Here is a 23,825-nt window from a genome sequence, read left to right as displayed (position 1 = left end):
CGCTGCATGTAGCACACCGCTACAGGTGCGCTATTAACCAGAGCACTACACAACTTTATACTGCTGAGAAACAAAGAACAGTAAGGCACAGAGAGGCATTTAATCTTCTGATGAACAATTAAAGTACCCTTTGCCATTACCACATCCCTGAAACATTGCCCTTGTTTCCTTCAAACCTGACTGACTCCTTTCCATGCTTGGTTCTATTTCTTTCCTCACTTGCTCCTTCAACTTAAAATACCTTTCCAAATCTACTTAGTAATTTCTCTAGAAGCACATTTGTTCCATGTTTCATTTTTATAATTGCTGGATTCTCAACCAGTTACCTTGTTTTTATTAAACCTCTTCCAACTTTGAGTTCTTCTGAAAGAAGGTGGCAAAACAAAGACAGAAACTGAAGCACTGGAAGAGCTGAGGTTAAGGAGCCTGAAGAATAGGGTATATCAGCAAAGGACCAAGTTCTCCAGCTATAAGAGTGTGCTCAATGAGAGATTCTAAACAACAATATCATGGCAGGAATAAAATGGTGCAAGAAAATCTGTCTTGGTGTTTGAAGATCCTTTTCATTTAGGCTGGGAAAGGTTGAACGTAAGAATGAGGGAAATAATACATTAAAACTGAGTTTTTAAAAAAAATTTCAGCATCAGTGGAAAGTAAATTCAATGGCTCATGTTGGTTTGCTGACAACTAGCCTGGTACAAGGCTATTCATGTCCTGCTCAGTATCTTCTTCCCATCCTTCTCTCAAACGTGCTGCTTGCCAAGTGATATGCAATCGGTCTGAGGAGAGGCTGAAAACCTCCTGTATCTCAAGTCTGCCCACCACTGCTCCCTCTAAACTGCAGAGGTGCACAGCCGCACAGTAACTGAAATGTTCCCTCGCACACAGTCTTTGTTGCCACGTAACTGGAATCAAGCTTCTAGTGCTGCCTGCAAACGTGGATTCAGTCTAATGAATTAAATCAAAGGTAAATCCAGAAACAGGCTCAAAGTGGAATATTTGGATGACCTAATAAGGATTAAGATGCATCATAGATCTGGATGTAAAATTAATCTGGACAGTGTTTATAGACAATGGATTTGTAATACAGAGAGATGAGACCATGTTTATGAAACATGAAAAATTTTCTTTGTTGTACTGCATTTCATTTAATTATTTAATAAAATAAAATTAATAATAAAAATAATTAATCAATTAATAAATAAAATCAATGTGATTTTTCAATTTTCATTCTAAACATTCCTAGTATACATATGACAGGAAAAACTATTTAAAATGCCACGCAGTTTTCAGGCCTGCTCAGAGCACACTGCTAGAAAAAAATTAAGAAGGAAAGTTGCTGCCCACCCACCCTTCCCAACTTCCTCAGTAACAGCAATGTGCATCATGGGCTTTGAGTTTCCTTTAGCTAAACAGATAACTCTGTCAAACATAAGTCACACTTCACTAGGAGTATTAGTCACAGGAACAATATGGCAGCATTAGATAATACACAGAAACGTGCATATATTCCCCATCGTAATGCCTGAAAAGGAGGATGTTAGATACAAGGACAGATTGGACAGCTGCACTTATATACAGCATTGAAGGCTGAGAAGTGACCTTATGGAAGTTTATAGAGGTGCTTATAGAGTGATCCCATCGAGGAGATTATGAGGGGCATAGATAGGGCAAACTTTTTTCGTTGGGTGAGGGAAACCTAAACTTGTGGGATGAGGTTCAAAGTGAGGAGAAGATTAAAGAGGATCCAAGAATCAAATGTTTTCACACACAGGACAGTGGGTAAACGGAACAAGCTGCTAGAGGTGGTGGGACAGACAGGTACAATTACAACTTTTAAATGTCCTGGTGTATGTGTCTGGATAGGAAAGGAACGGCTCCAGTGATTCAGGCAAACGTTGACAGACGATCCGGGCAGAAGGACTTGTTTCTTTGATGTATAGCTCAAAGACCATGAAAGCTATGCAGATAAGAGGGGCTGAATTACAAAATTTGGTGCTATTTCATCCTACACATTAAGATACCTGCACCGTTGATCACTGAGTCAGACAAAAATGACACAAGTCAAAAAAAACTTCCCTGGAACAAATCACTGAAATATTCTGCCCTTATATCCATGCTAGCCAAAAATAGTCTATTCCGATTAGATATTTTCCTGAGCTCTTGGTCCAAAGTAATACATACAAAATGCTGGAGGAACTTAGCAGCATCTATAGAAAGAGATAAACAGTTGGGGTTGCTTGCTGAGACCGAATTCTATTCCCCATTCTGGTTAATCTCCACCCCCCCCCCATTTTTTCTATTTCGATTGTTTATTTCCCTCCATAGATGCTGCTTGCCCTCCAGCATTTTGTGTATGTTACTCTGGATTTCTAGCATTGCAGAATCTCATTCTTGGTCCAATGATCTAGTTCTGCAGGATGAAATCTGAAAGACTTGAACTAGTAGATTAACTGGACACTGTAAATATCCCCTAGTGAATGGTTGAATCTGGGAATTGTGGGGGTAGGCTCTTGGGAAAATGAGAATTAAAAAATAAAATTAGTGTAAATGGGTGATTAGACAGACATACTTTATTGATCCTGAGGGAAATTGGGTTTCGTTACAGTCGCACCACAAAGAATAGTGAAGAAATATAGCAATAAGTATAGCAATAATTAGTGGCTAGTTCTGACTTTATGGGCCCAAAGGCCTGGATTCTGTGATGTCAACTGCACACTTTGTAAACATGATCAGGTTTTCTCCTTCCACCATCCTTTCAGAGACCCACTAGATCAGGGGTTCCCAACCTGGGATCCACAGAACCCTCAGTTAATGGTAGAGGTCCACAGCATAAAAAGGGTTGGGAACCCCTGCACTTGATGTTGAGAGGAAAAAAAACATATTTTTCAATCTTCCTTTCATTAACCCATCCTTAAGGGGAGGGTCCATAGGTGGTTCACAAGAATGGTACAAGAATGATTCCGGAAATGAAAAAGTTAATATACGAGGAACATTTGATAGCTCTGGGCTTGTACTCACTGGAGTTTAGAAGAATGGGTGGGGGGGGGGGGGGGGGAATCTCATTGAAACCTATTGAATATTCAAAAGCCTAGATAGAGTGAATATGGAAAGAATGTTTCCTAGAGTTAGTGAGCCTAGGACCAGAGGATAGTGAATCTGCGGAATTCACTGCTACAGAAGGCCGTGGAGGCCAATTCATTGGGTATATTTAAAGCAGAGGTTGATAGATTCTTGATTTGTCAGGGAGTCAAAGGTTACAGGGAGCAGACAGGATAACAGGGTTGACAGGGATAATAAATCTGCTGTGATAGAATGGTGGAGCCAAAAAGCCAAAACTTGATGGGCCAAAATGGCCTCCTTTTGCTTCTATATATTGTGGTCTTAATTATTGTCTGGTCTGCTAAGGAAAATAAGACCTTGCAGCTCTCACAGTATAGGGCTCTCATATTTTTGTTTGATACCATTAAATCTCCACTCCTCTGCAAGAGAAATCTGAAGTCAATACTGATCAGTGTCTTGTGAATTCAGCAGTTAGTGTAATGTTATTACAGCACCATGAACAGAGTTCAATTCCTGTCATTCTTTGTACAGTCTCCCCACGACTGTGTGGCTTTCCTCCAGCTGCTCCAGTTTCCTCCCACATTACGAAGAACCACAGTTTAGTCTGATAATTGGACGGTGTGGGCTTGTTGGACTGGAAGGGTCTGTGCTACTGTGCTGCATCTCCACATAGAATAGATAGATAAAATGAAGTAGCACATCATTTATCAGAAATGAATATTAGTCCTGCAGTGTTCTTCTCCAAAAATAGTCCAATCACTGGCAATTCAAGAGGTAGGAGAACCATTAATTTAGCAAGTACAGTGCCTTTGAAAAAGTACTCAGCCCCCACAACTATTTTCACATTTTACTGTCTCATTTTCTAAATTTAAAACATATTGAAGTAGGATTTTTTGAGCTAATCTACAAAACATTGTGCATCATGTCAAATCAAAAGAAAACTTCCGAAACCTGTCAACAGTTTACCAAAAATTAAAAAACAAAATTTTGAGGATGAAAAAGTATTCATCCGCTTTGTAATTACTACGCTAACTTTCCTCAGGTGCAATATTGTATATTACCTTACTAACTTACCCAATTTGTTAATGTAGAAAATTGGAGGATCACCTGTTTTCAATAAATTCATAAGAATAAACCCCCTCTCTCTGTAAGGTCCAACAATACGGTAGATTTTCAACAGACCAAACCAAAATGAAGATAGGTAAGTCAGGGAAATAATAGAGAGGGGTACAAGATCATCTCAAAGGCACTAAACATACCTCAGAGCTCAAGTCACTCCATTATGAAAAAGTGGAAAAAATATGAAACCACTGCCACACTGCCCAAGTCAGGCTGCTCCTCTAAATTTAAGTCACTGGAGAAGAACGGCAAAGAGTCTACTGTGATGCCAAGTCACTCTGAGTGAGTAGCAGATGTCGGTGGCTGTAACTCGAGATGACATTCATGATTCCACAATCTCTAAGGCCTTGCATAAAAAGGGTATTTATGGAAGAGTAGCAAGGAAAAACCCTGACTAATTAAAAAACAATCCTTGCCCATACAGACTTGCAAAGAACCACTTAGAAGATCTTGTGGTAGAATGAGACTAAAGTGGAAGTGTATGGGACACTGGAAAAATGTTGAATTTCCCCTTGGGGATGAATAAAGTATCTATCTATCTATCATTTTGGCCTCAACAGTAAGTGTTACATGTAGTGTGCATTAGGCAGGTAACATCATTCTCCTGTAAAGTACAGTGGAGGTAGCATCATGCTTATGGGGATGCCTTTCAGCAATAGAGAATGGAATTCTGGCCAAGGTTGATGGGAAGATGAATGCTGCTAAATATATAGAGATCCTGTATAAAAACATGCCTCTGCCAGAAAACTTAAACTAGGGAGGAAGCACAACACCAGAGCAACCATGGAGTGGCTTCAAATGAAGAAAATTGATGTCCTTGAGTGGCCCAGTCACAATCCCGACCTTAAACTGATCCAACATCTCTGGCAAGACCTCAAAATTGCTGTCCACCTCCGTTCCCCTACTAATATGGCACAGCTTGAGCAATTTTGCAAGGAGGAATGGGCAAATCTTGCTCCATCACATTGTGCAAAGCTAATAGAGACTTCAGAAAGTCTACTGGCTGTAACAGCTGCGAGAGGCAGTTTTTCCATGTGTTTTTTTTGCTCCACTGTAAACAAAGAAGCACGTGATTCACAAATATAAATTTCTCAGTTAAATGTAATATTTCTTTATGTGAAAGAAGGGTTAGGGGCTGAGTACTTTCACAAGGCACTACATTTGCCATTTTGGAAAATTTTTGTGGTTCTGCATTGCACTCCTGAGTTTAATTAATTGTGCAAGAGATTGCTGCAGAAGATGATGTTTACACAATAAATTCACAACATGGAACACAAGGACAATCAAATGCTCAGGGTTGAATACAGCTTAATTATACGGGTTACAAAGGTCTTGATTCAATCCTTACCATGAACTGGTGCAGAATAACTAGCATCAATATTTCTTTTAAAAAGAAGGCAACAAACTCTGGAAGCACCCTCCCCCCTTCAGTCAGCTCAAGCTCAGGGTCATTTAAGCCAGGTACGGGAGAGCTGTCAGTGAAATTATACCTTAGTCAGATGTTTCAGTAAGGGCAGGCTTGGATAAAAACTCCCTGGGAGAAAGTGATAGTCAGAAAGCAGAGACTAATTATCCACTACTATGGTGCAATCGATAGCAGTAGGTGTATTAGACACTTTGTAAATAACATATTTGACAAGAATACATTTATAAATGGATCATGGATCACGAAAACAGAACATTCACAGATTATCTGTAACCAGAGGTTGATCGATCAATTTCTTAATAATCATATTACTTTTGCTTCCTTACAGGTACGTGGAACAATGGAAAACATGGAAAACAGGTTCAATCCTTGGGCTTTGCAGTTAAGTATCACTGAGAGAGAGAACTGGTAAAAGAACTCAAAGTTAAGTAATCAATGTCCCTGCCTAGCACTTCAAATTCAGATTTTAGATCCGATTCTCATTTATTTATCACATGTCCATTAAAACCAGAGAAACTGTTATTTGCATTAACAACCAACACATCCAAGAACATGCAGGTGTGACCACACTTTCTGGTGCCAACATAGCATGTCCATAATGCTCAGCAGGGCGACACAGAACAAACCAAGTGACAAAGCAACAAATGCAAAACAAACCTCATTCGTCCTATCCACACATACACAGTCCTCTAACCCTAGGACAGGCCATTTCTTGCCTCTGGCAGACACTAGGCCTTTGACTTTATTTAACAATTTAATTAACAATTAAATTAGGTGAAGAATTGTTTGAACAACACACACAAAATGCTGGTGGAACACAGCAGGCCAGGCAGCATCTATAGGAGAAACACTGTTGACATTTTGGACCAAGACCCTTTGTCAGGACTAACTGAAAAGAAAGATAGTGAGATTTGAAAGTAGGATGGGGAGGGGGAAATGCAAAATGATAGAAGACCGGAGAGGGTGGGATGAAGCTAAGAGCTGGCAAGGTGATTGGCTAAAGGGATACAGAGCTGGAGAAAGGAAAGGATCATGGGACGGGAGGCCTAGGGAGAAAGAAAGGGGGAGGGGAACACCAGAGGGAGATGGAGAACAGGCAGAGTGATGGGTAGAGAGAGAAAAAAACAACTAAATGTGTCAGGGATGTGGTAAGAAGGGGAGGAGGGGCATTAATGGAAGTTAGATAAGTCAATCTTCATGCCATCAGGTTGGAGACTACCCAGCCGGTATATAAGGTGTTGTTCCTCCAACCTGAGTGAGGCTTCATCTTGACAGTAGAGGAGGCCATGGATAGACACACTCAGGTTGGAGGAACAACACCTTATATACTGGCTGGGTAGCCTCCAACCTGATGACATGAACATTGACTTCTCTAACTTCCGTTAATCCAACACATTTAGTTTTTTTCTCTCTCTACCCATCACTCTGCCTGTTCTCCATCTCCCTCTGGTGTTCCCCTCCCCCTTTCTTTCTCCCTAGGCCTCCCGTCCCATGATCCTTTCCCTTCTCCAGCTCTGTATCACTTTTGCCAATCACCTTTCCAGCTCTTAGCTTCACCCCATCCCCTCTGGTCTTCTATCATTTTGCATTTCCCCCTCCCCATCCTACTTTCAAATCTCTTAGTATCTTTCTTTTCAGTTAGTCCTGACGAAGGGTCTTGGCTCGAAACATCAACAGTGCTTCTCCTATAGATGCTGCCTGTTCTACTGTGTTCCACCAGCATTTTGTGTGTGTTGTTTGAATTTCCAGCATCTGCAGATTTCCTCGTGTTTGCCTTCGCAGAATTATTTGGTTGGGAAACAGCTTCTTCCCCCAGGCTGTAAGACCACTGAACTCCCTGCCACCACCTGGGTCTCATCACACATGAAGTCCCAGTAGTGTTATACTGTTTACTTTTTAAACTTGTGCTATAAATTCACATTATTTGTGGTAATATTACTTTATGTATTGTGTATGAGAGTTTTATGTACTGTGTTGTGCACCTTGGTCTGGAGGAACATTGTTTCATTTAGTGGTATATGTGTGTACAGTTGAATTGACGATAAACTGAGCTTGAACTATACAAAAATAAATAAATTTAACAACTGCTGATAGAGAAAAATAAATGAGAAATAGGATGACACTCAAGCAAAATAGCTGTGACACTTAAACAAAGCCAAACCCCTACCTCCGTGACCAAATCACTCAGTGAGGAAATGTAGGAAAATCTTACAAAAAGTAGTGGATTTGGCCCAGTCCAACACTGGTAAAGCTCTCGTCACCATTGAACATATTCACATGAAACACTATCGCAGGAAAGCATCATCTATCATCAGAAACCTCAGTACCCACACCACCAGGTTCAGGAACAGTTATTATCCCTCAACAACCAGGCTCTTGTCCAAAGGGGATAACTTCACTCAACTTCACTTGCCCCATCATTATGTTCCCGAAACCCTATGGACTCACTTTCAAGGACTCTCTTCATTTCATGTTCTCAATGTGTATTGCTTATTTACTTATTATTATTTCTTTCTTTTTGTATTTGTACAGTGTGTGTCTTTTGCACACTGGTTGAATGCTCAAGTTGGTGCAGTCTTTTATTGTGTTATGGTTACTCAATAAATCCATAATGGTTGCTAGAAAATGAATCTCAGGGTTGTATGTGGTGACATGTTTGTACTTTGATAATAAATTTACTTTGAACAGGAAAATCAAATGCACCCTATTACAAATAATATATTTAATGAAAAAAGGATAAAAGGAAAAATAAGCTTAGAGGAAAATTAATTTTGTTTACCACAAATTTACAAGCATTAGGCCAATGACAATGTACACACTTACTTGAACTCTTACTAGAACATTGATATTAAGAGTTGCTTCTAATCTCTGGTTGAATTTTTGTCGATGCATTTTCAGGAAGCTGCCATTCACCAGTAGCATGATAACCCTCTCCTGGCAGAAGTATACAGTCATTCATTATTTATTTGGAGATGCAGCGTAGAACAGGCCTGTCTGGCCCTTTGAGCTGCACCACCCACCTAATCACAGGACAATATACAATGACCAATTAACCTACGAACCAGTAAGTCTTTGGATTGTGGGAGAATTCCAAAATTGATACAAGGCACACAATAGAAAAATGGAGATTTATTTCCAAGTTAAGATAGGGTGCAAAGCACAGGGGTGTTCCTACACTTAGTGGCCACTTTATTAAGTACACAGGTACACCTGCTCATTAATGCAAATATCTAATTAGCCAATCATGGCAGTACCTCAATGCATTAAAGCATGTAGACAAGACCAAACATCAGAATGGGGGAAGAAATGTGATCTAAGTGACTTTGACCATGGAATGATTGTTGGGGCCAGACAAGGTTGAGTATCTCAGAAACTGCTGATCTCTTGGGAATTTCACACAGAACAGTATCTAGAGTTTAGAGATAATGGTGCCCAAAAAAGAAAAAAAAATCCAGAGTGGCAATTCTATGGGTGAAAACGTCTTGCTAATGAGAGAGATCAGAAGGGAATGATTCAAGCTGACAGGAAGGTGTCAGTAACTCAAATGTGTACAGAAGAGCATCTCTGAACACACCAATTCTTGAAGTGGATGGACTACAGCAGCTGAAGACCACATTGGACTCCACTCCTGTACCTAATACAATGGCCGCTGAGTGTCTGTTCTTACCACTTCATGGGTTTGTGAGGAACTGCCTGAGTAGCCTAGGTGGGTAACTCCTAATCATTTAGTAGACACATCAATGGCAGAGGGGAGATGTTACGTTTAGGGCCAATCAAAATGGCTGCTTTGATAGGGATTGTGCTGTGCTTTGAGTGCTGTTGGGATTGTGTGGATGATTTGTAGATGAAGTCCTGGCTACAAGGCCAAGACAGCCTCTGTTGTCACTGTCTTGTAGCCAATGTTTCCAGACAATGGTAAACCCCCCATCTCTGTGCCTCTCATTAAGGCATTGATAGTGTGAGACCCTTCAGTGGCCTCTCAATGTCAAGGGTCGGTTGTTCTGAAGGCCATTTTGTGGCACGAATGTTACTTGCCCTAAATTAGACCCACATCCAAATCGTCCAGTTCTTCCTACTAGGTACTGACTGCTTCATTTGCAAAACAGGTTACAGATAGATTTAAGATTTCGAGCTACAACATGGTAACAGGTCTTTCTGGCCTAAGAACCCCCCACTGACTAATTAACCTTTGGAATGTGGGAGAAAACCCACACAGTCATGGGAGAACATAACAAACTCCTTACAGACAGTGGTGAAATTGAACACATCACTGGCATTGTAAGAGCATTATGCCAACTGTTTCGCTACGGTGCAGCTCCAGATAGATGTGTGTTGACTGTCAGCAGATACCCCTAATTCTGACCTTACAAGGAAGGTTGTCTTTCATTCTCAGATAAGCAACACACACAAATTATTCTCATTGTAGATACAAATGGATAACACATCAAATGTTAGCATTGATTTTCTAAAAATGCATTACATTTTTTTTCATTAATTCACTCATAGAACATTCTGGAACAACATCAAGCCTATCTTGCTCTTTAATTTAGTGCTCAATTTCTCAGCCACAGACTATAGAAATAATCCTTAAAAGTATAGTTCTCCAATTGTTCACCTTACTCCACAGCTATTATCCAATTCTCTCTTGAAAGGGGCAATAAAATCTGCTTTCAGCTGGCTGCACAATTGTTATTGTGCATTGCTTGCTGTTTAATAAACAGATTACAGAGGCTTTTTTCTCCGTGAAAGCATTGAATGGAAGTATGGCAGACAGTGTTAGGCTCAGGCGGACAATGAGGTGCAAAACTGCTTCCTGGGGGTCTGTTTACTCGGTGTCAGGTCACAGAAGGCATCTGATGTTGGAGGGTGGCAAGGTGTCAGAGTGCTCAGGTGGCACTGGGTGCCAGACATGTAGACTGATGATGGGAACTTGGATGACAGGATACCAGTGATACTGGGTGCCCGGGGACACTGGTTGCTGGGGTTGTGGGGTGATGCCGGGTGCCCGGGGACACTGGTTGCTGGGGTTGTGGGGTGACGCCGGATGCCCGGGGACACTGGTTGCTGGGGTTGTGGGGTGCCCGGGGACACTGGTTGCTGTGGTTGTGGGGTGCCCGGGGACACTGGTTGCTGGGGTTGTGGGGTGACGCCGGGTGCCCGGGGACACTGGTTGCTGGGGTTGTGGGGTGACGCCGGATGCCCGGGGACACTGGTTGCTGGGGTTGTGGGGTGACGCCGGGGACACTGGTTGCTGGGGTTGTGGGGTGCCCGGGGACACTGCTTGCTGGGGTTGTGGGGTGCCCGGGGACACTGCTTGCTGGGGTTGTGGGGTGCCCGGGGACACTGCTTGCTGGGGTTGTGGGGTGCCCGGGAACACTGCTTGCTGGGGTTGTGGGGTGACGCCGGGTGCCCGGGGACACTGGTTGCTGGGGTTGTGGGGTGACGCCGGGGACACTGGTTGCTGGGGTTGTGGGGTGCCCGGGAACACTGCTTGCTGGGGTTGTGCGGTGCCCGGGGACACTGGTTGCTGGGGTTGTGGGGTGACGCCGGGGACACTGGTTGCTGGGGTTGTGGGGTGACGCCGGGGACACTGGTTGCTGGGGTTGTGGGGTGACGCCGGGGACACTGGTTGCTGGGGTTGTGGGGTGACGCCGGGTGCCCGGGGACACTGGTTGCTGGGGTTGTGGGGTGACGCCGGGGACACTGGTTGCTGGGGTTGTGGGGTGCCCGGGAACACTGCTTGCTGGGGTTGTGGGGTGCCCGGGGACACTGCTTGCTGGGGTTGTGGGGTGCCCGGGGACACTGCTTGCTGGGGTTGTGGGGTGACGCCGGGAACACTGGTTGCTGGGGTTGTGGGGTGCCCGGGGACACTGGTTGCTGGGGTTGTGGGGTGCCCGGGGACACTGGTTGCTGGGGTTGTGGGGTGACGCCGGGGACACTGGTTGCTGGGGTTGTGGGGTGCCCGGGGACACTGGTTGCTGGGGTTGTGGGGTGACGCCGGGGACACTGGTTGCTGGGGTTGTGGGGTGCCCGGGAACACTGCTTGCTGGGGTTGTGGGGTGCCCGGGGACACTGCTTGCTGGGGTTGTGGGGTGCCCGGGGACACTGCTTGCTGGGGTTGTGGGGTGCCCGGGGACACTGCTTGCTGGGGTTGTGGGGTGCCCGGGGACACTGCTTGCTGGGGTTGTGGGGTGCCCGGGGACACTGCTTGCTGGGGTTGTGGGGTGCCCGGGAACACTGCTTGCTGGGGTTGTGGGGTGACGCCGGGTGCCCGGGGACACTGGTTGCTGGGGTTGTGGGGTGACGCCGGGTGCCCGGGAACACTGCTTGCTGGGGTTGTGGGGTGCCCGGGGACACTGCTTGCTGGGGTTGTGGGGTGCCCGGGAACACTGCTTGCTGGGGTTGTGGGGTGACGCCGGGGACACTGCTTGCTGGGGTTGTGGGGTGACGCCGGGAACACTGGTTGCTGGGGTTGTGGGGTGCCCGGGGACACTGGTTGCTGGGGTTGTGGGGTGCCCGGGGACACTGGTTGCTGGGGTTGTGGGGTGACGCCGGGGACACTGGTTGCTGGGGTTGTGGGGTGCCCGGGGACACTGCTTGCTGGGGTTGTGGGGTGCCCGGGAACACTGCTTGCTGGGGTTGTGGGGTGCCCGGGGACACTGCTTGCTGGGGTTGTGGGGTGCCCAGGGACACTGCTTGCTGGGGTTGTGGGGTGCCCGGGGACACTGCTTGCTGGGGTTGTGGGGTGACGCCGGGGACACTGCTTGCTGGGGTTGTGGGGTGCCCGGGGACACTGGTTGCTGGGGTTGTGGGGTGACGCCGGGGACACTGCTTGCTGGGGTTGTGGGGTGCCCGGGGACACTGCTTGCTGGGGTTGTGGGGTGCCCGGGGACACTGCTTGCTGGGGTTGTGGGGTGCCCGGGGACACTGCTTGCTGGGGTTGTGGGGTGACGCCGGGTGCCCGGGGACACTGCTTGCTGGGGTTGTGGGGTGACGCCGGGTGCCCGGGAACACTGCTTGCTGGGGTTGTGGGGTGCCCGGGGACACTGCTTGCTGGGGTTGTGGGGTGCCCGGGGACACTGCTTGCTGGGGTTGTGGGGTGCCCGGGGACACTGCTTGCTGGGGTTGTGGGGTGCCCGGGGACACTGCTTGCTGGGGTTGTGGGGTGACGCCGGGGACACTGGTTGCTGGGGTTGTGGGGTGACGCCGGGTGCCTGAGGCTGCAGGTGACAGCGTGCCCGCTGCATTGTCCTTACCCGCGGGAAGCTGACGCCGCTGTGCCGCCGGCCCGGCTCATGTTGTACCCGGTCCAGCATCAGGTAAAGCGAGAAGACGGCCACGCAGAAAATGGCGCCGCCGCACACCGTCACCTGCTTCTTGAGCTTCATGTCGGAGCGCCCCGGGAGCCCCGCACTCGGCGGCGGCGGCCACCCTGGTCTAGGCCTCCCGGTGCCGCAGCTCCATCCCCGACCTCCCGCACAGCTGTTGGCCCGGGAGACCCACCCCCAGCACCGCCTCCTCCTCCCCGTCTCAACAGCTGGTTCTCGCTGCCTTTGTTAGGAGCAGAGCAGAGAGGGGTTTGGACAGTGGGCGGGATCCGCAACACCGCCTCCTCCTGGACACGCCCTGCCATCGGCAGCACCGCGCCCCTAGCGGCGGGGAGGTCCGGACCTCCCACTGCGTCTCTACTGCCACCTGGCGGAGAGAGCTATCAAATGCAAACACGAGGGAATCTGTAGATGCTGGAAATTCAAGCAACACACACAAAATGCTGGTGGAACTCAGCAGACCAGGCAGCATCTGTAGGGAGAAGCGCTGTCGACGTTTCGGGCCGAGACACTTCGTCAGGACTAACTGAAAGGAAAGATAGTGAGATTTGAAAGTAGGAGGGGGAGGGGAAAATGCAAAATGATAGGAGAAGACCTATCATGCAGGTATCTGGGCGTCTGGACCCAAATCATTCACTATTTATTCCCTTCCAAAGATGCTGACTGACTTGCTGCATTCCTACAACACAGTATTAAATCGCCTGCCTTTTCATTGAAATAGCGCCAGATGACTCTTGCATCTCCCTGAAGTGGAGTGAGAGCTCTCTATTTAATACCTCACCCGAAAGATGGCACCTGCAAACATGCAGACTTCCCCCTCAGTTGCACAGGAGTGCGAAGTTTTTGCTTTTTGTCTCCGGAGTGGGAACCTTTGAGTGCTGGTGTGCGAACGCTACGGTAGCTGCTACACACTGCTCACCGCTGGCTGAATTTCTCATTGTGAAATGCCGGCCGTTCTGTCTGCCGAGGGAATTCACCATCGTGCTTGTGGCAGCTGTTTACGTAGCTCCCAGTGCCAACGCTGAGGCTAATGCTAACAAAGCACTGGGAGGCCTACGTGAAGCCGTCAGTGAGCTACTGACTACACATCCTGACAGCTTTGTGGTGATTGCTGGGGACTTTAACCACACCAGCTTAAAGACTGTGTTCCCCAAATTCCTGCAATATGTGGATTTCAAAACCAGGGGAGACAACACACTGGACTTGGTTTATACCAACACCCCACAGGCATACAAAGCAGACCCCCGCCCCCATCTTGGCCACTCTGATCACATATCTCTCATGTTAACACCAGCATATAAACCGCTGCTTAAACGTGTGAGAGCAGAGTAAAGACAGATAAGGGTCTGGCCAAAAGGAGCAGCCTCAGCACTACAAGACTATTTTTTGCACACAGACTGGGACATATTCAAAACAGCAGCCTCCTGCGATGACCATACAGACATTGAGGAGTATGTGGAGGCAGTAATCAGCTACAGAGCCAAATGCACGGAGGATGTCACTGTGATGAAAACCACCACGCGTGGTTATAAAAAGCCATGGATGACACCAGAGGTGCGTTCGCTACCGAAGGCCCGTGACACAGCCTACAGACAGGAGTGCGCTTCGCTCAGCCAAGACTGCGCTTTCACTAGGGATCAGGAAAGCGAAAAGGGCCTATGCGAGCAAAATACATGGACACTTCTGTGACACAGGTGACACCAGATGGATGTGGCAGGGAATTAAAGCTCTGACAGACTACGAGATCAGGCAGAAAACCGATGTCAGCGACGCCTCTCTTCCAGACAGGCTCAACAATATTTTTGCACACTTCGAAGCATCAAACACTACAGCAAGGGGGAGAGCCAGCCCCTTCTTACCATCTGACCAGCCGACTCCAATCATTGATTCAGAGCACACACGGAGGACCCTTGCCAGGATTAACCCACGAAAAGCAGGAGGTCCTGACAACGTCCCTGGACGTGTGCTCAAGGAATGTGCTGATGTATTAGCAGATGTCCTGACAGACATTTTCAACATCTCCCTTAGTCAAGCCATTGTCCCCAGATGCTCCAAAACCTCCACAATCATCCCAGTAGCAAAGAAATCAGTTGTAGCCTGCCTGAATGATTACCGTCCCGTCGCCCTGACCCCCATAGTGATGAAATGTTTCGAACGGCTTGTCAAGCCCATATCACAGCCAGCCTCCCCTCATCGCTGGATCCTCTACAGTTTGCTTATCATTCAAATTGCTCTACGGAGGACGCAATATCCACCACACTGTACACAGTTCTCTCTCACTTGGACAACAAATACACTTATGCCGGAATCCTGTACATTGATTTCAGTACAGCGTTCAATACCATCATCCCGCAGAGACTAGTGGAGAAACTGGCGCTGCTTGGCCTTAACACTGCCATGCGTCGCTGGATTCTGGATTTCTTGACAGAGAGACCACAGTCAGACCATGTTGGCAGGAACATCTCTGACCATCACACTGAGCACTGGATCCCCACAAGGCTGTGTGCTTAGCCCATTGCTGTTTACACTGCTAACACATGACTGTGTACCCAGATTCAAGGAGACCCTGATCATTAAATTTGCTGATGATACCACAGTGGTGGGGCTCATCAGCAAAAATGATGAAACAATGTACAGGGAGGAGGTCAAACACCTAGAGAGCTGGTGCAGTGACAACAACTTGATGCTTATGTCACCAAAACCAAGGAGATGATTGTCGATTTCAGACGGTCTCAGCCTGAGCACACACCCCTCAGCATCAGCGGCTCCACAGTGGAGAGAGTGCAAAACATCGAGTTCCTTGGGGTGCAGATCTCGGACAATCTCACCTGGTCCAGGAACACCAGTGGGATTGTGAAACGGGCCCAGCAGAGATTGCACTTCCTGAGAAAGCTTAAACAAGCATCACTCCCCACTAACATCTTAACTACATTCTACAGAGGCATGGTTGAGAGTGTGCTGACCTTTTGCATCACAACCTGGTACTCCAGCTGCAGTGCTGCCGACAAAAAAGCCTTGCAGAGGGTGGTTAGGGGAGCAGAGAAGGTTATTGGGGTCTCCCTACCTTCTGCCCAAGACCTCTTTCAGGGTCAAAGCCTCCAGAAGACACGGTACATCATTAAAGACCCCTCACACCCTCTCCATGAACTGTTTGTTCTTCTGCCATCAGTTAAATGTTACTGGAGCATCAAAACTAAAACCACAAGGCTAGTAAACAGCTTCCTCCCACAGGCAGTCAGACTGCTAAATAGCTGCTCTACCTGACTCTGCTTTGGACACTTTTAACTTGCACTGGACACTTATAACTTGTTTTTAACGGACATGTGGCTGTTGTGTTTTGCTATTTATTGTTGTGTTTATTATTTTGTGTTGCGTTTGTTATGTTATGATTGCACTGCTCCTGGGAAACGCTGTCTCATTCTGACCTGCAGGGCTGATGTACGGTTAGAATGACAACAAAGTTTTTGAATCTTTCAATCAGAATGAAGGTAGCTTAATGGGTTTACTTATTGAGAAAACAGAAAATGCTAGAAATTCCTGAACCTGCCACTCATTAATTCTCTGAACTGATTCCACGAGTTACATATTCATTTTCTTGTGTAATTAGTATTTTTATGTGCACAGAATGTCTTTTCTCCTTGCCAGTCTTTGTTTATGGTTGTTCGTAGAAATTATTGTACTGGCTTTCAGAGGGGCAGATCATGCCTCATGAGTTTGATTGAGGAAGTGACAGAGCTCATCGCTGGGGGAAGAGCAGTGGATGTACTGTAGCATATGGATTTAGTAAGGCAATTGACATGGTTCTACACAGCAGCCTCATACAGAAAGTCAGGCTGCCTGCAATCAGAATGTACTTGCCCACAGAAGGTCAGATCTCAGGTTTCAGGCTATCCATGTCCGTCCATCCCAACCCCCTCAGGGAGTCCACACTATCTTGCTTCCCATTGCTCCGGCAGTTGTGTAGAATTGGCACAAAGCGACACCCAGTGCAACGAGGTGGACTCCTGACCTCACAATCTGTCTCATTATGATTTAGCACCTGCACTGCACTCTTTCTCTGTAGCTGTAACACTTTATTTTGCATTGTTATTGTTACACTTTGTACTACCATGGGGTGTCCGGGGGATGTCCACTCTGGGACAGCTCCCTCACCTTTGGTCCCCACTGGACACTCAGCTCTCTCCGGTGGCTCCATGTAGCTGTTTGCACGGGACAGCGGCCACACCCCATTACACCGCTTCGACAGGTGAGGGTAGCCGGCAGCTTCATACCCGGGTGAAGTAGGTTTTTGAAGTCAGCTCCGGCGAACTGAGTGGATGAGATCCAACGGCCAGGAAGGCTGTACAACCCTCCGCGGAGAGCAAAGGGCATGACGAGACACAAAGAAAGTCACGGTCATCCACGGGCAACCCAGGAAGATCCACTAGACCCAGATTTCCGACATCGAGAGAGTGGAACCAGTTTGTTGTTCAGTCGAGTCCGATTCTCCATGATCTTGTGGACCAAAGGGTCCACGGGGTTTTTACGGCAAAGATATGAAAGTAGATTGTCAGGCCTTTCTTCTGCACAGATACTGCTGCTGCCCAGGTTGGGACCCGGCCTGATTTGAACTCAGGACCATCTGCCTTGAAGTCCAGTGCTGATGCCACTACACCGCCAGCTGGCCCATAATTCCCTTACAATAGCCTTATAGATTTTTTAAAAAATCCTCTCCCACACAGGTTTCACAGTCATCGTCGGATATGACATTTTGTACAGTTGCAAAGCACTGAGTAACGACATGGTCTGTTCGAACAGTAAGCAGGGCACGCCTTTCACTGTATCTTGATATGTGGGACAATAATAAACCAGCTCTAATTATAGGCCAATTCTCAAGGAGATTGTTTGTAGCCGCACAAACTGTTCCGGTGTGGAAACCTGACTTCAGTAAATAACAACATAAGAGATTCTGCAAATGCTGGAAATCCAGGGTAATGAGACAAAATGCTGGAGGAACTCGGCAGGTCAGGTGGCATCTACGGAGAGGAGGGAGTGGCACGATAGCATGATGGTTTACAGCGCCAGTGACCAGGGTTCAATTCCCAGGGAGGACAGGGGACGGGGGACTGGGAGGGAGAGATACACAGATAAATGAATGGAGAGACAGCATTTCAGGTCAGAGGACTTTTTCCCCTAGTGTGTTCAGTCTGAGTGAAGAAACCGCCCAGCACCCGAGTAGTTCTGGCATCAATACTTGGGATGTCACCAAAGACTGTAAACTCAGCCAGCAGCAACACCTTCAAAGACCGACCGATGCCTTAAGGAGATAGTGTCCATCACTCAGGACCCCCATCAACCAGGACATACCCTCTTCTCATTGCTACCATCAAGGGGGAGGTACAGGAGCCTGAAGATACACACAATGTTTCAGGAACAGCTTCTTCCCCTCCACCATCAGATTTTAGAACGGACAATGAACCCACAAACACTACCTCATGATTTTGTTTTACTCTCTCTTTTTGCGCTTGCTTAATTTTTTAGATATATTTCATATTGCATTTTAAAATATTTATTGTGTTGCAATGTGCTGCTGCTGCAAATCAACAAATTTCATGAGATATGCCAGTGATGCTAAACCCGACTCAGTAAGGTCACAGTTGTGTTTACCTCACTACACGCTCCACAGAACCATTTCAACACCCGAGTGTGACGTTTAAAACACACCATTTTAAGCTTTATTATTGAGCAGCTGGCTGCAGTTTCCTTACACAGGGGCATGGGTACACAAGGAGCAAATGTTTCGGCTCTACATGCGGTTTCTTCAAATTTCAATTCATGTTCCCATTAATCCATTGCTGACATTATCAGACCCTTCTGGTGTAACTTTATCAAACAATTGGAAGACATCACTCTTCTGGATTTCAAAGTCAATACATTCAAAGACAAAGTCAAGGACAAATGCAAAGGCACCATTCCTTGGACTGGACGAGAGGATGCCAGGGGTTGGGTGCTGGTGGTCAGATCAGGCCAGAAGGCTTGGGTATCTCTGCAGAACAGAGTATTGAGACAGTAGATCATTCGATCCGAGACCACAATCCAACAGGCTAGTGCACATGGGAATTTTACACAATTGGATTGGAATCATTTGGCAATTAATTGCCCAACTGTGCGAATTTTTGAGGGCTCCACCATCTCCAGCTACGTTGGCTCAACATTAAAATGGGAGGCACAGAGGCTGGCGCGCAGTGACCCAGGTTCAACTTCCGCTGCTGCCCTGGAGTTTGGCCATTCTCCCTGTAGCAGGGTAGGTTTCCTCCGGGTTCCTCCCAAAGTCACGCAAGGTTAGGCTTGGTCAGTTGTGAGCATGCTACTGGGCACTGAAAGTGGGGTGAATTCAACCTCCTGGGATCTTGAATTCTCCTTAACTGGCTTGATAGTGTCATGTAAGAGGGTCTAGGTAGGGAATTGGGGATTACCCACTGCCTAGTAAATGCTCCCTACGACAAGTGTCTCAAATAGCCTCTGACAACCAAGTCCAGCTCCTGGCCTTCATATGTGGCTCAGTTACTAAGCCTCGGGGAACCGTTCCTACTGACAGGAGAATTGACAAAGGAGAGTTACTGTCGCCTTAAAACCAGTCACTCTGGGCAAATGGTGCTCGTCAGCCCTGGTTGGCAGCTCATCTAGCAAACAGAAAACTCTGATTTCAAACCTCCACTGCTTTGTGGCTATACCCACTCACGGGGAAGACTTCGGGAGTAAACCCTGAGGAAAAATCTTTCTTGCAGAAACATGGCCCCAGGACAACGTCCATGCACCAGCAGTCTACGGGCCGTGACACTTGGGGATGTGGGCTACTCTTTTTTGTACTTGTATGTTTTCTACTATGATAATTATATGTGCTGTGTGCTGTTGGTTCTGTGTTTTGCACCTTGGTTGGTCCAGAGGAACACTGTTTCGTTTGGCTGTATTCATGTGCATAGGTGAATGGGAATTAAACTTGAACCAAGGATCAGCAGCCACCAACCTATCATCCTGAATATTCATCTCGCAGTATGTTTACAGTTGCCTCACCCTCTGTTGCCACACTGCCCGGGAAGGGGTTGGCCCCCTTGCTGGGGAATCCTCGGGCAGCGACAGGCACAGGCAGACCCCCGCCGCATCCTGCTGGCAGTCGGAGGAGGAAGAGAGACACAAGGGTGGCGTTGCTTGCCTCTCAAACCCGAGGTCGAACACAACTGCTGACTCGGCACAAAGACAGCTTCACATCGCGAATCTGTGGCTCGGGATACTGACTGCCCGAGAGAGGAAGTATTACCCTCTTACAACGTTACACAAGAAAAAAATTGCAATTACTTCACATGTGCATCACTAGCAAGACATACACAAGAGAAATCCAGATCAGCAACACACAAAATGCTGGTGGAGCTCAGCAAGTCAGGCAACACCTGTGGAGAGGAGTAAAGAGTTGATGTTTCAGACTGAGATCCTTCCTCAGGACTGCCGACAAGAGCGTGCCTAAGACATTAAGCATTGGAATGTTACTGTCCAGTCTGCTGGTCTCTGCGCACAGTGCACATACACACACTCAGGGACACAGCCGACTGCAGAAAGCAGAACTTCCAGATTCACTTCCACTTCTTCCTGATAGTCACAAGTTGTTGATGGACAGTGCTGAAACTTGGCCGTCTCTTCGGATCGTACTCCCAGCAGCGGGTCATTAAGTTGTAGATCTCTTCCGGACAGGAGTCTGGAGATTCCATGCGGTAGCCTAGGGCAAGAAACACAGCAAGGAAAGAAAGACCAAGATATTTATTTGTCACATGTACATCGAGAAACATACAGTAAAATGCATTGTTTCCATCAACGACCAACAGAGTCCAAAGGTGTGCTGGGGGCAGCCCACAAGTGTCGCCATCTTTCCAGCGCCAACGCCGCGCACCCAACTAGTCCGTCTTTAGAATGTGGGAAGAAACCAGAGCACCTGGAGGAAACCTACACGGTCATGGGGAGAACGTACAAACTCCTCTCGATGGGAATTGCGCCTCAATCTTACAGATGCTGTTGTTGGGTGTTAGACTAACTGCTACAGTACTGTGTCAGTCACCCCAAAGTGGCCATCAGCTACAGGAGATTTTGAACCACAGCCAGAGCTCCCTTCCTCATGGTATATCACTGTTCCTGTGACACAGGTCAGCAGGCTGCTGGATGCCCAGGGACTTTGGTATAGTCCTGCCTGTATCTGCAGCCAGAGTCCAGCAGTGGCCATTGGCTAAAGTTTTGGCTTTGAGTAAAACACTCCCACTGCTGGTATCGTTCAGTTCCAGGGTCAGACCCTGAGTGAAGCTCCCTCCACATCATCCCATCACATACTCTCAAGGTCAGACCCTGAGTGAAGCTCCCTCCATATCATCCCATCACATACTCCCAACGTCAGACCTTGAGTGAAGCTCCCTCCACATCATCCCATCACATACCCCCAAGGTCAGACCCTGAGTGAAGCTCCCTCCACATCATCCCATCACATACCCCCAAGGTCAGACCCTGAGTGAAGCTCCCTCCACATCATCCCATCACATACTCTCAAGGTCAGACCCTGAGTGAAGCTCCCTCCACATCATCCCATCACATACCCCCAAGGTCAGACCCTGAGTGAAGCTCCCTCCACATCATCCCATCACATACCCCCAAGGTCAGACCCTGAGTGAAGCTCCCTCCACATCATCCCATCACATACTCTCAAGGTCAGACCCTGAGTGAAGCTCCCTCCACATCATCCCATCACATACCCCCAAGGTCAGACCCTGAGTGAAGCTCCCTCCACATCATCCCATCACATACTCCCAAGGTCAGACCCTGAGTGAAGCTCCCTCCACATCATCCCATCACATACTCTTAAGGTCAGACCCTGAGTGAAGCTCCCTCCACATCATCCCATCACATACTCTCAAGGTCAGACCCTGAGTGAAGCTCCCTCCACATCATCCCATCACATACCCCCAAGGTCAGACCCTGAGTGAAGCTCCCTCCACATCATCCCATCACATACTCCCAAGGTCAGACACGGAGTGAAGCTCCCTCCACATCATCCCATCACATACCCCCAAGGTCAGACACGGAGTGAAGCTCCCTCCATACCATCCCATCACACGCTGCCAGTCATTGGAAAGCACAGGTCAAATACAGAGTAAATCTCCCATATTCGGTGCTGTCATTCTTTAAGGAACAGGTGGAGATGCAATGTTAATTATGTAAAATCCAAGAGTCTTGTAACATTATTCTATTGTTGTGTGAACTCTCACCTTGTTCGACCTCCTCACGGGTTTGCTGGTTCGTCATTGTGGGATATGGGGTTGAGCCCAATGTGAAGGTCTCCCACAGCAGTATACCGTAACTCCAGATATCACTCTCCGTGGTGAACCGGCCTGTGACGTAACAAACTCGGTCATAAACAGAGGCAGAGAGCTGGCCCTCCAGGCATTCAGCTAAGTGTCTTTCAACAGTTTTATACAGGAAACACAAATACGCTTTCCCTCCTTCACATCTACATTTCCATTTATATATTCCTATGTCTATATTTATGATCTATATTTCACTATCTTTCTATTTCTCTATCTGTGTGTCTATATTGTCTGGCTCAATGAGTGAAGAAAGGGCTGTGGATGAAAGCTGGGTTTAAATAGGCTGCAGGTGATGTGTTGGAAATGAGTGGCAAGTGACTCCTGTTTGCTGGATGGAGATTGGAAGGTGCCCGTCTGTCTATATTACCACATTTCTCTATTTCTATATTCCATACTTCAATTTTATTTAAATATTTCTATCACTACACAGTATTTACATATTTGCCTGCTTGTATATTTTGACTTCTAGATTTCTTCATCACAAATAGATCAGGAGCAGTATTCCACCTTTCCACTCAGATCCACAAAGACACAGAATCTGCAACTGCCTGAACCTGAAGCAACACAGGAAATGCTGGAGAAACTCAGTCAGGCAGCATCTGTGGAGGGGGATGGACAGCCAATATTGAGTCTCGATGAAGGATCTCAGCCCAAAATGTTGACTGTCCATCTCCCTCCACAGAGGCTGCCTGACTTGCTGTGTTCCCAGTAGTCTCATGCATCACCCCAGATACACATTCCCCAATATCTGATAAAACCAGGACACTCAGATTGGAGACAGAGAGTTGATTCTCTCATTTGCAACTCTTCAGAGAATTGCTGAGCACTTCCGAGCCCCTTTGAGGAAATGCTTCCTGACATTCATAAGACCATAAGACATTGGAGCAGAATTAGGCCATCTGGCCCATCAAGTCTGCTCCACCATTCAATCATGGCTGATCCTTTTTTTCTCTCCTCCTGAACCCCAGTTCCTGGCCTTCTCCCCGTAACTGTTGATGCCATGTCCAATCAAGAACTATCAATCTCTGCCTTAAATACAGCCAACGACCTGGCCTCCACAGCTGTATGTGGCAACAAATTCCACAAATTCACCACCCATTGGTTAAAGAAATTTCTTTGTATCTCTGTTTTGAAAGGGTGCCCTTCTATCCTGAGGCTGTGCCCTCTTGTCCTAGACTCTCCCAACATGGGAAACATCCTTACCACATCTACTCTGTCTAGGCCTTTCAACATTCTAAAGGTTTCAATGAGATCCCCCCTCATCCTTCTGAATTCCAGCGAGTACAGACCCAGAGCCATCAAACGTTCCTCATATGATAACACTTTCATTCCTGGAATCATCCTTGTGAACCTCCTCTGGACCCTCTCCAATGCCAGCACATCTTTTCTAAGATGAGGGGCCCAAAACTGTTCACAATACTCAAGGTGAGGCTTCACCAGTGCCTTATAAAGCCTCAGCATCACATCCCTGCTCTTGTATTCTAGACCTCTTGAAATGAATGCTAACAT

At 47.1% G+C, this 23,825-nt stretch overlaps 2 protein-coding genes across 4 annotated transcripts in view; both read right to left on the bottom strand.

Annotated features, from left to right (window-relative positions):
• Nucleotides 1-13,196, bottom strand: part of man2a2 (mannosidase, alpha, class 2A, member 2) — an 83,046-nt gene extending 69,850 nt beyond the window's left edge. Inside the window, exon 1 of the mRNA XM_059945913.1 lies at nucleotides 12,865-13,196. Within this exon, the coding sequence (XP_059801896.1) occupies nucleotides 12,865-12,996 (132 nt within the window). The 5' untranslated portion in view covers nucleotides 12,997-13,196. The remainder of the gene's footprint in view (nucleotides 1-12,864) is intronic.
• A 5,330-nt stretch (nucleotides 13,197-18,526) lies between these two features.
• fes (FES proto-oncogene, tyrosine kinase) overlaps nucleotides 18,527-23,825 on the bottom strand; it is a 118,521-nt gene continuing 113,222 nt past the window's right edge. For all 3 annotated transcript variants that reach the window (XM_059945910.1, XM_059945912.1, XM_059945911.1), the window contains 2 exons: nucleotides 22,218-22,340; nucleotides 18,527-20,686 (listed from right to left, as the gene is read on the bottom strand). In XM_059945910.1, the coding sequence (XP_059801893.1) occupies nucleotides 20,544-20,686; nucleotides 22,218-22,340 (266 nt within the window). In that variant the 3' untranslated portion in view covers nucleotides 18,527-20,543. The remainder of the gene's footprint in view (nucleotides 20,687-22,217; nucleotides 22,341-23,825) is intronic.

The sequence above is a fragment of the Hypanus sabinus genome, chromosome 21, assembly GCF_030144855.1.
Source record: "Hypanus sabinus isolate sHypSab1 chromosome 21, sHypSab1.hap1, whole genome shotgun sequence".
Classification (NCBI taxonomy): Eukaryota; Metazoa; Chordata; class Chondrichthyes; order Myliobatiformes; family Dasyatidae; genus Hypanus; species Hypanus sabinus.
This window is presented reverse-complemented; position numbering and strand designations above follow the sequence as displayed.